This window comes from Ostrea edulis, chromosome 7 (genome assembly GCF_947568905.1).
Source record: "Ostrea edulis chromosome 7, xbOstEdul1.1, whole genome shotgun sequence".
In the NCBI taxonomy this organism is placed as follows: Eukaryota; Metazoa; Mollusca; class Bivalvia; order Ostreida; family Ostreidae; genus Ostrea; species Ostrea edulis.
The window spans coordinates 33,961,304-33,975,905 of NC_079170.1; the positions used below are offsets into that span (position 1 = coordinate 33,961,304).

The 14,602-nt window shown below is 36.1% G+C and overlaps 1 protein-coding gene across 3 annotated transcripts; it reads left to right on the top strand.

Annotated features, from left to right (window-relative positions):
* Positions 1-4,812: 4,812 nt before the first annotated feature.
* Positions 4,813-12,135, top strand: LOC125656875 (uncharacterized). 3 transcript variants are annotated; one of them, XM_056144078.1, is made up of 5 exons: positions 4,813-5,237; positions 5,642-5,701; positions 7,332-7,424; positions 7,828-7,918; positions 11,178-12,135. In XM_056144078.1, the coding sequence occupies exons 3-5, from the start codon at positions 7,361-7,363 to the stop codon at positions 11,506-11,508; spliced, it is 486 nt and encodes a 161-aa protein (XP_056000053.1). In that variant the 5' UTR covers positions 4,813-5,237; positions 5,642-5,701; positions 7,332-7,360; the 3' UTR covers positions 11,509-12,135. The 3 variants fall into 3 exon arrangements, with proteins under 3 accessions (XP_056000053.1, XP_056000055.1, XP_056000054.1); XM_056144080.1 differs by having other exon boundaries at positions 4,813-5,144; XM_056144079.1 differs by having other exon boundaries at positions 4,813-5,701.
* The last annotated feature ends 2,467 nt before the right edge of the window (positions 12,136-14,602 follow it).

Consider the following 14,602-nt stretch of genomic DNA (forward strand, 5'->3'; position numbering starts at 1 on the left):
GTATTAATTAAAGAAACATTTATATACTGTTAATAATGATTTCTTATTTCTGTCTCCAACTCCCTTTATTGTGGCCAATTCTAAAGATTTTTTTTTATATTTGTTAAGAGTCTCGCGTGCATTCGAAAAAAAATGATGACATCAAAGGCAGCTCAAATTCAAATCACTGAATTTTATGCGAAGTTTGGATTATCACCAATGTAATTCTTCACGAATCGGAACACAATAGAATTCATTGGTATTTGTTTTTAATTGGCATACGCAATATTCCATATATGGGGATCCAGGTTAGAATAGGTCCTCAGTATCCCCTTACTTGTCGTAAGAGGCGACTAAATGGGGCGGTCCTTCGAATGAGACCGCAAAAACCGAAGTCCCGTGTCACAGGAAGTGTGACACGATAAAGATCCCTCCCTGCTCAATGGCCATAAGCGCCGAGCATAGGCCAAAATTTTGCAGCCCTTCACCGGCAGTGGTGACGTCTCCACATGAGTGAAATATTCTCGAGAGGGGCGTAAAACAATATTCAATCAATCATATTCCACATATGTATATTCTCAATATCATATGCGTGGTATTAAGTTGGAGCAAAATGTCATTTCATAGGTATTCTCGGGAAAAAAACGCAGTGTTTCTGAGAAACTAGAAACACAACTTCAAAAGGAAGATAATTATGAAACGGTTACGGTTATCAGTGGTAGGGCATTCGCTTCGTAACCGGGAGTTATAGTGTGTTCGAACCCCGATCATGGCATGCCACGTCCAACCTGAGACGTAGATATACATGTGCTCTTCGACAAACACTCGACAAAAGTGAGAATCACGGGTCTTTCAGATAGGCACCCAATGTCACATCGAGTGTGTCCAGGGATCCGTGTTGGCCCTACTCTTTATTTTGTATTCTTTATAGAAATTACGAAAATTCGAATTCATCACTATTCGATATCTTCAGTTTTCGTGACCTTAAAAAAGAGGTCCTGTGTCACAACAGGTGTTGGCACGTTAAAAAAATCAATACTATAGCCTTAAGTGCTAAGCATAGGTTTTATATGTGGTATTTCACATGCAGCTGATGATTTCTCAATTTGAGTGAAAAGTTCTCGAAAGTACGTAAAATAAACAAACAAAACATGAAGAACTTGTATAGTCAAAATACTCTCTCTCTCTCTCTCTCTCTCTCTCTCTCTCTCTCATAAATATACCATGCCTCAAACAGACCGTCTCTCATACACATATTCACACACAGTCTCACTCACCACTATCAGGCTTCTCCACAAAAAAAAAAATCGTCAATGTGTTAGGTACTGTACAACTGAGCGATAATACAAAGCTGGTACACCCCAACACTTGTTTGCGCAATTTAGTGTCATTATATCCACCTTGTCCAAAGAAACCCTCTGAAAAGTTGTAAAATACAAAAATCATTCGATAGTTTATACAAGAGAAATAAAACTTGAGACTTGCTCACCAACCCCTGCACATAGAACTTTCCTTGAACTAATCAACTAATCATACTCCTACCGGATGTACTTAATATGCGTGTTTTAGGGCATGCTCCATACGTAAATAGGTAAGAAAATATCAACATCCGATGTATTTTTAGAAGCGGAAGCACGTGTATGTAAATTTTCAGTAAATGATGTCTTGGCGATTTCTACCTTCCCTGAGCTGAGTCTAGTAAGGCTACGTACATGGCGCAAAGTAGAGTTGGAAATTAAAAATTTTAATTATCCACCTCAAGAAGAAAATTCATATATGAAATTAAAAATAGAAGAATTATCAGACGGTGAAGTAATTTAGTTACATGCTCAGTGGGGGCGCTAGGTGCCAAACGAATGAAAAAATCATCTTGACTTACAACAAATTTTGATTTCCTTGCTACGGAATCTGATGTCTCCATATAGGCCATTAGCAAAATAATCTCTTCAGGATTAGCATTTCCTCCTCTTCAGTCAAGAGCTTGTAGTCTTTGTACAAAATATTGTATGGAGAGGACTGGAAAAAAAAAACACATTTAGCTTAGCACATCAGATGATTTTTAAATTTTGACATAAATGAAAGCAAGTGGACAATAAACATTGTTGACTGTGGTGTAGGGGCAATAAGTAAAACAGTTCAGACAGGCACTGCCCCATCCGCCAGAACAAGTCATTATTGAATCTTGACGAAGATAAGCGATGATTTTCTTTTATTGTATGGGGGTTTGTATAGAAATGGGAACTAAAATCAAGTGTAGTCCCTAAATTTGAAAACGTTAGAGATAAGAATGTATATTTGAATCAAATTCTCTTTGAAATATTATTTCAAAAGCCGAGAACAAATTAAAAATCCAACGAAAAATTACGTTTAATAATGAAAACAATCAACCGGAAGTAGTATTTTTCTCAAAATTTGCTGTAAGGAAATATGATTTACCCAGAAAATGAGGAAAAAACTCTGAATCGGACTTACTGCAACTTAATCGTCAGAGGAAATTCAAGCTACCTACAAAAATCGAAGATTCAAATCAAAATATCCTCATAACAATTATTAGTTTAATCACCGAGTTGGGAGTATATCAATCTCTTTAATCACAACCAGTCGAAAATATTCAAAAATTCATTAAAAATTCATTTCTTGATCAATTTCTATATTTTTTTTCCCAACGAAGCTCTTATTTATATTCTCTCAATTTCAGATCAGTGCGCATGTGCAAAAGGGAAAATCCCGTCTGAAAATAGAAATGCGCATACCTGATAGGGTCGTATCAATATACGGCCCGCTTCAATGTTGCGACGTCATAGGTCACCTAATTTGCATTAATTATTCATAGTTACAAGGAGCAAGGAAAGTTCTATGTGCCCTGCCCCATGATAAAAGAAAACCATTCAAATATAAACTGCATTTTCTCATTATGCAAGTATATACATACATCGTATATTTATCTCGAATGGAGAAAAACAAAATTTTGACGGAATGCTCAATACTGCGAGTCTCAATATTATATTTGTATATATCCATATGTTGTGTATTCGCTTTGTGTAACCCCCCTTCCCCGGACTGCATTTTATAGTAGTAGAGAAAGATTAGATAAAATGTAATTGTAAGTGATACATTGGATAGATGTAATCAACCCACCCCAATGATACCAAAATCTATTTTTGAGTTTGTCAATGTTTTCGAGAAGTCACCCCCTCCCCTTTTTGAAAAACGATCTGTGCGCCTATAATCTATTTCAATCATTGTAAATTAAAATACATATCGTAATACGAGTAACACATATGGAGCAAATTATCTTTCAGGCACCTCAATCATACCATTTAAAAATAATTTTAATAAGCAACATATATTCTTTCTAGGACTAATGCAAATAAAAAGTGCCTTTCAAGAAATGTATATTAATCCCTATCTTAGCTACACAAACTTTTTTTTGTTTGTATTGTGTTTTCAAAAATGAAAGTGAATCAGTGTTCCCCAAACAACGAAATAGTTTTGTAACCATTGCAAATCTAAATAGTTGAACACTGAAGACCCCCAGTGCCATATTTGTGACACCGGTCATCCGTTTTTAAGGTCGTCTCCGAGGGCCCATGACATTCACACCTGATGCCAAGCGTTTGGTGATGGAACTGTCACTACCTGTTTTAACTACTTAGGTATGTCGCGGCCGGGATTCAAACCCCGGGCCGTCCGCATGCGGGACGAACGCTCTAACCGCTCGACCACCGCAGCGGTGTATATTTATAGATAGTGTGCGTAAAATTTTATATTCGTGAATAACCATCGTAAACTTTCTGACAAATAAATTGTTGTCTTTGAAAAGCATAAAATGTTACACTCGCACTAAATACGTCACTGATGTACGTACGTACCTAGGTGGATATTGGCGTCTGCTGTTACATGTAATAGGCTACCACATATGCCGTTTCCCATTTAGATCTAGAATGTGAATGGTAAAAAATAATGCTTGGATTTACAAGGAATATATTATTTATTAAAAGAATCGTCCATCGTTATATAAATTATTTAAATGTAGTTTGCCTGGTATGTAACATGAATTCTCACGAATCGTCGGTTGGTGCTATTTATACACCGTTCTGTTTACACTATAGTCATAACAACAAAAATGACATCCGGTCGGTAAGATAGGCTTAAATTTATCCGGATTATTATTATTATTATGATGATTTTAATAAATGTCATCAAAGTGTTTAAATAAATAACTATATGAGCATATATTATCTGAAAATATATTTACTACTTAAATGATTCTCGTTTCCTCTTCAACTGCCACGATGAACGCAAATTGCGTCACGATGGCGAATTTGTTAGCATCTTTCAACTGATATTTTAACCCCTCTTCCATCGTCGCCCGGGATGAAACTAAGAAGAATTGTAAGTTATTTAGTAAATGTTTATTATTCCGGGCAACGAGGGAAGAGGTGTTCAATTTCACAGTTTATCAATACAAAAACCATGAAAACACCACAGATAGCCTGAAAGCCCTTACTTTATTTGATTATGTACTACGCATGCGCGTAGATGAGTTGATTTCCATATACTTTTGAGAGTTACTATACATTACTCTTTTAGGAATTTGACAGGAAAATATCTGCAACGCAAAATAATTTTCCTTCAAAAACGCCGGGCAGAATTTGACCAAAACCGTACCTACTCCTTTGTATTAGTTAAAACTCCAGAAAATGTTTAAAACCTTAATCAATTTTCTTCCCACAAACTATATATAGATTTATATACGAGTAGTAATATAAAACATAAACAAAAAGTGAAAGCGATGAAATGAAATTGTACAACCTATAACAACTTTCCGCGTATTATTTAGTAACGGGAAATTATCCATAAACCGTGTGTTTCCTAATCAATATGCGATGCTAAAATACATCTGGGATATTACGACCTACCGCGTAGTTTTCATTTTTAGGAAATTAACTTATCAAATTTAGAATTCTATGAATATGTATCCTTTTTTTGGTGAACAATTCTTCATTTTGACTTGTTACTAATAGTTTGCTGTAACATTTATTTATTTTTAATTTATTCTAAAAATGATTGGCCCGTGATGATGAATAGCATGCCGTAACATAATGTAATTCATCTCGAAGGGCAAAATGAATATGAGCCTTGGTCGGCGTGGACAAGTTGTGGTAAGTCTGAAATTTGCAGGAGAAGAAATTGTTTGGGAAACTGTGTGAATGCCAAGATATTTCAACGAAAAGGCTGCAGGAAATCCAGTTGTGGTAATTGAAATTAAGACAACTTTGAAAAAGGAAGAATAATGATCCGGAAATAAACATTTATTTTATAATCTTTATTATAACCGCCTTTTAGAAAGCTGCGAGATGAAAGTTTAAAAGTTTATAACAGGGCAAAATTGGTAATGTTTCTTTATTCTTATGTGATCGATTTGTTAATTTACAATACAATGAAAGTACAATTTAAAACCATTTCATAGATAAGGTATCCATAAATACTTGCAAAACGTATAAGAAATGTGTATTGTATTAAAATTTTATGGCGTTTTGATTATAAAGTAATGAATATGTCTTGAATTGTGAAAATATCTATTCTTGTGATATTTGCTATTAGCGCTTCATTGTATTTGTTTTACTGGTTCTATCAAATATTGAATACTTTAAAATAGATGATCTGATATCATCAACAAAAGGGCAGACAGAACATATTTCCACAGCCACATTTTTAGGTAAGCATTGACACTGATCTGCTCATTACCTTCTACGTACCGTCTTTATCTTCATCATGACCTGGACGGACTCCTTGTATCTGTGAAAGATGAAGATAACAAGCAGTGATCAATCTTATAACCCCTATAAAGGTGAAGATAACGAACAGTGTTCAATCTCGTAACTCCTAGAAGCAATACAAAATAGATAGTTGGGCAAACACGGACCCCATGATATACCAGAGGTGGGATCAGGTGCCTAAGAGGAGCAAGCATTCGCTGTCGACCGGTCACACCCGCCGTGAGCCCTATATCTTGATCAGGTAAACGGATTTATGCGTAGTCAAAATCAGTGTGCCAGGAACGGCCTATCAATCAGTATGAAACACGTCAAACAGCATTGGACCCAATGATAGGTTGTGTAGGTAAACTAGATCGTTATAACGACCATAGAATTCGCTAAATACTGGCTTTAAACGAGATTGTTCAAACTTCTGCACCATCAACTTGTTTGTCAGTAGCCTGCCTCGATTTAAAAACTGACCATACGCAGATCAAGCTCTTGCACATCGAATCAGTTGAGAGATAAAAACATATGTAGGTGATAATGGAATATTGCTACACATTGATATTACGAGTGATATAAACAACGTATGTATGTGATATTGGAATACTGCTACAGAAATATGGAAAGTTGACGAAACCCCTGTAACATCAACGTTTATCAGTAGCCTGCCTCGATTTAAAAACTGATCATACGTGGAACACGCTTTTGCGTATCGAATAAATTGAGAGATATAAACACCATATGCAGATGATATTGGAATATTGCTATATATTGACATTATGAATCATGTTTATGATAAAATATCAGCATTACACATGTAATTTTACTGACTTACAAGTAGGTTCATTGATACTTTACAAATTATATAAATTTTACATTTTTACATCGGTCTATTTTTAGTGTATATTTATTAGGAATGTCAACGAATAATCCATTATTCTTCGATACCACTAACGTTCGACTAATTCTTTTTTATTCGAATAGTCATTTCCCAGAGGGGATCCGGGTTAGAATAGGTTCGCAGCACCCCTTGCTTATCGTCTGAAGTGACTAAATGGGACTGTACTTCGGATGAGACCGCAAAAACCAAGGCCCCGTGTCACAGCAGGTGTGGCACGATAAACATCCCCCCTGCTCAAAGGCCGTAAACGCCGAGCATAGGTCTAAATTTTGCAGCCCTTCAATGGCAATAATGACATCTCCATATGAGTGAAAGATTCTCGAAAGGGACGTGAAACAATATTTAATCAATCAATCAATCAATCGAATAGTCATTAAAACAATTGCACATCTGATTATGAAGCAATTCAGATACATGTGTTTTAATGGGTGAGCGTATCTAAAATGCCATAATTTTGCATTTGATTTGAAATATCATGCATGTTGTTTTAATTAATTGTCATATGGGAGGTTTACATGTCTACATGACTTCTAGAGGTAACTAAACACTAATTCAACCAGGTGGTCCCGCTCATTCCGTTATATACACTCAAGGTGTTTATCATGTTTCTTCCATGCAAGTTGAAGATAACGAACAGTGATCAATCTCATATATGTGTATGAGTGTCTGACGTTACATTATAGATTTACAAGAAACAACTACATCTGTGAATATGCCCAATGGCACCGAGCCGCATCAAAACGACGCCGGAGAAATTACATCAACCTCCACTGCTGGTAATTCAATCCATCAATAATAATAACATTGTAAGCTTGTTTTTATTGCTTATAGCATCTTACTCATAAAGTCTGCAGCATTTGATCTGTTATGGTACATGGCGTTTCATCTCAATACATCCAGCAAACCGACATTTGATTTGAACGCCTCTATGCAAGGTGAAGATAACGAACAGTGATCAATCTCATAACTCCTACAAGCAATATAAAATAGATAGTTGGGCAAACACGGACCCCTGGACACACCAGAGGTGGGATCAGGTGCCTAGGAGGAGTAAGCATCCCCTGTTGACCGGTCACACCCGCCGTGCCAAGAACGGTCTAACAATCGGTATGAAACACGTCAGACAGCATTTCTCTTTATCAAAGACTTATCCGGACATTGTTTTCTTATTTTGTCCAGGTATCGGTCTTCTTGTGACCTTGGGTCTGACCCTGTTGGTGATGGTTAACCTTGTCTTCACGCTCTATTTCTACCGTGCTTGGAAGAAAAGGTATACACTTTTACAATTATAACGACAAGAAATTGGATATTGAATTTTATCATTTTTATTTATTAAAATAAAAGGTTAAGACAACGAACAGTGATCAATCTCATAACACCTATAAAGAATACAAAATAAAGATTTACACGGACCCCTGGATATACCAAAGATGAGATCAGGTGTTATTAATTATCAAGATTTAATTAAGGCACATATGCCCCAATTTTTATGTTCGATTTTAATGAAGATATCATACCATGGTATTCTATGAATGAAATGACCCCCCTCCCCCGAAAAAAAAACCCTATTAACTATGCATAAAAAATACGGTTGTAGAGATATCAATGAAAATATCTTTAAAAGATAATCGGTCTCTTTAAACACTTTCTGAAATGAGCCGAGTGCTGACCACGTGACTGCCTTATTGGCATACCACGTGCTATGTTCCCAGCAGTTCTTGGGTCTGTGCATATCCAACTACCCTTTAGTGTTTTACATATGATGAAACATAATGAGTTTAATCTGATAAGCCCCTATTATAATATCTACAGTCGGTGAACTCATTAGAACTTACCAGCGCCATTGTTTACTTTCCGATCCCATGTAAAGAAGGCACGCGCGATGCATACATTATACAAATAAGGCCAACCGAAGATGTCAGAGAGTTGAAATAGTCAATCATTTCACCTGCGATGAAATCAAATAGTTTGTGTTGCATAAGGTATTAAATTTTGCCATTATAGATACATTAAAAATTTTAATTTGGAAACAATTTTTCATCATTAGCACGTATGTACATGTACCTTTAAGCTTACCATGTCATGAACTAGATTAAATTATAAAATGTGTTTTAGATGTTTTTAACCAAAAAGGGTCTAAAGTAAAAATTTCACAAAGATATTATTTTATTATAATGATCGAAAATAGTGAGAATATCTGAAGGAGATATATCCGTTCTATATAATGAAATGTTGGTTCATAAAAATAAACGAGAATTAGATTAACTAGATTAAAGGAGTTTGTTAGGTCGTCTGGGTTACTTGGGTGACCCATTGCTATTAGTCGTTGTCTATCTTGTATCGTGCGTTTTAACCATTGCACACTTTTAATTTCTTGATGATTAGCCTTTCAATTCTTTTCAAAATCGGTATAAAGCATCTGTAGGATAAGGGGGCATAGAATGTAAGTCTCATGATTTCTGCACCTACGGAACCTTAAGGGTTGTACAAAAACGGCCATGAATTGATACATTTTCGAAAATCTTCTTTACAACTGCACGTTTGCTGCATATCTACGTAGTCTTTAGTGATAGGGTCGTCCAACAGTATGTTGAAATTTCCATGGGCATGAATTGTGCTCCTTTATTAGCAGACCAATTTCATATTCTTGCAAGGTAGAATTTATTCAAAAGTTTCTGAATGAGAAGAAAAATATCTTGTTGTAGGTTTCAACTCGATATTTAGATATATCAACGACGTTTTATCTATTAACACTACTCATTTTCATTCTTACAGTAAATGTGGAAAGTTACGCTTATTTACACAAAGTCCCTGATTACAAAATTTTCATGTAATTTAACCCCAGGCATACCATAGTTAAGCAATTTAATAATCAATAATACTAACATTACGAAATTAAACTCTTAAGTGTATTGTTTGCAACGGAATATGCATAATTAACAACACGCGGAAATATGCACGTTTACACAACTTTATGACAAACGGAAAAACTTCAAATTCCCCCCTATTTATGTAGCGATATTTCAACTGCATGTGGTATTTATTAGACTTGCTCAAGTCTCTATGTTTGATAATCAGTGCTCTCTTTAATACTTTTTAATAATACCAAACATAGAGACTTGTAAACCCTGCAAAATCACCGACCAGAATACATATGTAGCGATATTCCATTTTCAACTGCATATGGTATTTATGTCTCACAACTGATTCGATATGTACGAGCAGGTATTGTGTGTGATCAATTCTTAAACCGAGGTAGCCTACTGACAAATAGGTTGATGTTACAGGATTTCAACAGTCCCGTTTAAAGTCAGCATTTCGGAAATTTTGTGGTCGTTATAACGATCTAATTTACAAACACAATCTGTCATTAGGTCGAATGCTGGCTGACGTATTTCATACAAATTGTTAGGCCGTTCATTACATACTATTTTCACTACAGACATCCCGTTAGCTCGATCAGGATATATGGCTCCCGGCGGGTGTGACCGGTCGACAGGAGATTCTTTCTCTTTTTAGGCACCTGATCCCACCTCTGGTTTGTCCAGGGATCCATGTTTGCCATACTCTTCATTTTTTTGGTTCTTCAAGGGATTTATGAGAAGGATAACTGTTCGTTATCATCAATTTGTTAATATGTAAAAAAAAAAATAAAATAAAATAAAAAAAATAAAACTAATTACAAGAAGGCCTCCACCAGAATTATAAATTTCATTATCCCCGAGGTTATGGTTCTAACTCCAGTGCTGGTTCAAACTTGGCATGTGATGTTTTTGTGTGCAAAGCATTTAAATTACTAAATTGAAATAGATATTTCGAAGGAACAGGTAGCCTTTTACCAAAGTTGTAGATTTTATGATCCCGGGGTAGGGTTTTGGTACCATGGTGGGCCCAAAATGGTCATAGTAGTTGTCTATCATTTGAGGACTTCTTTAATTTTGATTATACTTCATGTATATAAAAACTAAACGCATATTATTACGGAAAAGCAGAAAGAGATGTGCAAAGTTTGTAGCTCTAGTATTCTGACTCTAAAACGGGTTCAGTAAATCGTGTTATATCATGTAAGTCTTCAAGTCATCAATACAAGTCCTTCCGGGTGCATAAATTGTGTTAAGAAAATCTTGTTTGATACTTGATAAAGATATAGGGATCCGGGCGGGTGTGACTGGTAGATAGGGTTATAGGCACAGTGACTGGTCGATAGGGTCCTAGGCACATGATCCCACCTTTGGTATGTCCAGTGGTCCGTGTTTGTCCAACTCTTAATTTAGTATTCTTGATAGGTGTTATAAGATTGATCACTATTCATTATCTTCATTTTTTCATACTGCTTCTGAACATTCAAATTTAACTAGATGGGCAGAACAGGAATATCATTATGAATTTCGCATTCCCTGGATTAAATGATACCTTTAACTACTACTCAGGTAACCGATAAGGCGTGTGAACCTCTTGTTAGTTCTAATTGTCTGTGAAATTATACTTTATATCTAGTAAACCACATCACACATTTTTTTGCTTTAAAGACAAAACGTGCATTCCAGACAAAGCATGATTGAAATGTTACCTTATGATGGATTAAGGAGCATTCCCAGACCGCAGAGGGAAGATGTATACTCCAACATCAGAGAGTCCCTCTTCAGTGGTGGCACTGATAGGTACACAACCATCAGATCCAGAGATGGGGACATTAACGGGGATATTTCTGATGGATCCAGACTACTGCGAGTGGTGCCATCGCAACAAGGATGTAACCGGGACAAGGTGAAGACCCTGACGACGCTTTTTGAAATGCATTCTAAGGATGTCAAACAAACATTGTCAGAAATGAAATCCGTGAATAACACAGGTGAATGATTATGTGTCGTATCCATGTTACTTTATGATATACTATATGTGCAGTCGGAGGTGATACGCTTTTTAGTGTCATCATGAACAGACTCTACCAAGCTCTACTATTGTTGATCACATTTTGGTGAAAATCATAAATTATTGCATTTGCCTCAACACCACTGGCAATGAATGCCGCTAATTTAGTCGTACATATAACATGCTTATATAGGTGCCACTGAGATGTAATGGGCTGACCCCAAACGCCATTATCTATATCCAGACATAAAAATCGTTGCGTTTTATGCTGGACTTTTATTTTACTGATGGTTGGGGGTATTCTTTTCGATGGATGTTGGGATCATATGCAAATATCAAATGAGAGACACCAAGAAGAGAAATATACAAGCCACTGTACGTTATAGTTGACTTGCCAGTGTGTCAGTATATATATCAAAAGTCGATATCTGATTTAACTTGAGTGTTAAGCAATTAAAGACAAAGTGTTTGGTTTACAAATTACTAGTACGAATGTTTATAATGGTAAATAGTAACTGAAAACGTTCATGTTCACACCTACATGTGTGACAGCTTTTATAGTCCTTCACAATATAATTGTTATTTGAAATACGATTAAATTATCAGGTTATAAAGTATAGGCCTTGATTTTGTATAGTTCTGGGTTTGTGGTTGTTGAATTAATTCTTAATCCTTATTTCTTTCTTTTTGGACTTTTAAGTGTTATCATCACCGGTCATTTACGTGTTAGATTGAGTCCACTCTCCATTGAAAGTGGAGCTACATTGTGCTTACATGATGTTTACTCCTAGACACATAATCCCACATTTGGTGTGTCCAGGGGTCTGTGTTTGCCTAACTATCTATTTTGTATTGCTTATAGGAGTTATGAGATCGATCACTGTTCGTTATATTCACCTTTCGTTGTTTTATTTCTTCAGTAATCACTGAGAACAATATTTTAGAATGTTCATTTACATATTTTTAACAATATTCTAGAAAAATATCTTGTACATGGACTATATTGTTTTTTATGTTTGTTTGTTTGTATGTATGTTATTCAATGTCCTATTTGTTAATTTTTCACTTGTGAAGAGATATCGCCTGTTTTAGGTAAAGAACCCTATTTTTTCATCAATGCATGGTGATCAAGGACGTAGCACTGCTATTCTTTCTCGTGGCTATCTTTTCAAATGTCGGACAGTTGGCTTAGGATTAGTCTATCTCAGGTTGAACACAGAGATGGTTTCGAAAACGGACTGAGGGACCTCCAGATTGGGAAACTAACACCTTGGCTGCACGGCTACCGCGACCGATGACCACATTGAAGACACCTATTTTATGTTAAGGAACATGCTATAGACATATATTTTATACTAATACCAGATTGTAGATAGATATTTTGCACTAATGTCTATATTGTATATATTGTAGTTGGATCAGTTATGCTTTTAAAGGATCATGATATTGGTGCAAGTGTTCTATGGTCGTTATAACGATCTAGTTCGTCAATACAACCTCGCATTGGGTCAAATGCTGTCTGACGTGTTTCATACCGATTGTTAAGCCGTTCTTGGCACACTGATTTGACTGCGGATAACTCCGTTTACCTGATCAGGATATGGGGCTCACGGCGGGTGTGACCGGTCAACAGGGGATACTTACTCCTCCTAGGCACCTGATCCCACCTCAGGTGTGTCCAGGGGTCCGTGTTTGCCCAACTATCTATTTTGTATTGCTTGTAGGAGTTATGAGATTGATCACTGTTCGTTATTTTCACCTTGCATACTGATGATATTGGTGTAAGTGTTACACTGAGAACTCTATCGTCTTTTGGTTTGTTTTACGTCCCTTCCAGAACATTTCACTCATGCTGATACTTCACCAGATGTAGTTGTAGAATCATCATGTAGGTCACTACACGCCGCTCAGTGAGGATTGTTCAGCGTGCTAAGGCACATTTTGACATGGGATATCCACTGAATTAAGGTATCATCCGAAATATCGACCATTTTCACTTCTACATGTCAAATATTTGATGAAGGAGCAGTCAGAAACTATTTTTATGTCTTAGTCAAATTCTGAGTTGCTCTCAAACCCACAAGTGAATTCTATAGACCATTGTGACCAGAAAGGACCACATTGTATACTAGAAATCGTGTCTTAGCTATATTTTGTACACCAAGGACAGTGTTGTAATCATATATTGTACACTGATGGGCATGTTGTAGTCATTTATCTCATTTGTACCACCGAATATACCCCAATTTACGGCTATGTTGTGACCGGGGTGTAGGCTAACGAAGCGGCAATATAGATGATCGCGGTTCGTTCTTGTATAATATCTCAATTCATGGAAATATTTTGCAAGAAAGCTTATGGTTACGGAAGAAAGCATTAATTCAGAAATATGAGGAAACAACTATATTCACTGAACACTTTCTAGTTTTATCAAACACCTCAACACAATTCCGACGATCAGGGCAAGTTTGACACTACCGCGTGTCTATGAACAAATACCAGGGAAACGCTTTGTTTTATCGTCACTTTTATATGACCAATAATTACGTTTTATCTGTATAAGTCTATGCATATACTGTCAGTGAATAAAAGCAACTTGGTGATACCGCTAGTTTGATAAACCATAGCTCTCTCAAACGCCCATTGTATAGCCCTTCTGGTCTGAACTACTTTTGAGATCATTCCCGCTTCAATATTCCCTAGTTTGCTTTCCTGTTTATCAAGAGGATTAACGAATGAAAAAAACAACAACATTAAATGCTTTTTAAAAATCTTTTCAACAATAATTATGAAATTTTAAGCATTATGGTTTATCAAGCAAAAGCTCATCGAAAAAATTATCGGAAAAGCGGTACTGTATTTAGGCCCAACTATTTCAAAAATGTGCCAGGAAATAGTGTGTACAAAATTTGCGAGAGAATAAATATGCGCCCATTGATATAATGTAAGTCACATAAATATGTACACACAATAAACTCATACTTCAAAATTGTGATTAGAAAAGTAGCCAACAATTATTGTCAAGAAAAACCAGTCCATCCCGGCGGACTACACAAAGAGAAGGAACCAGTCCAGCCCGGCG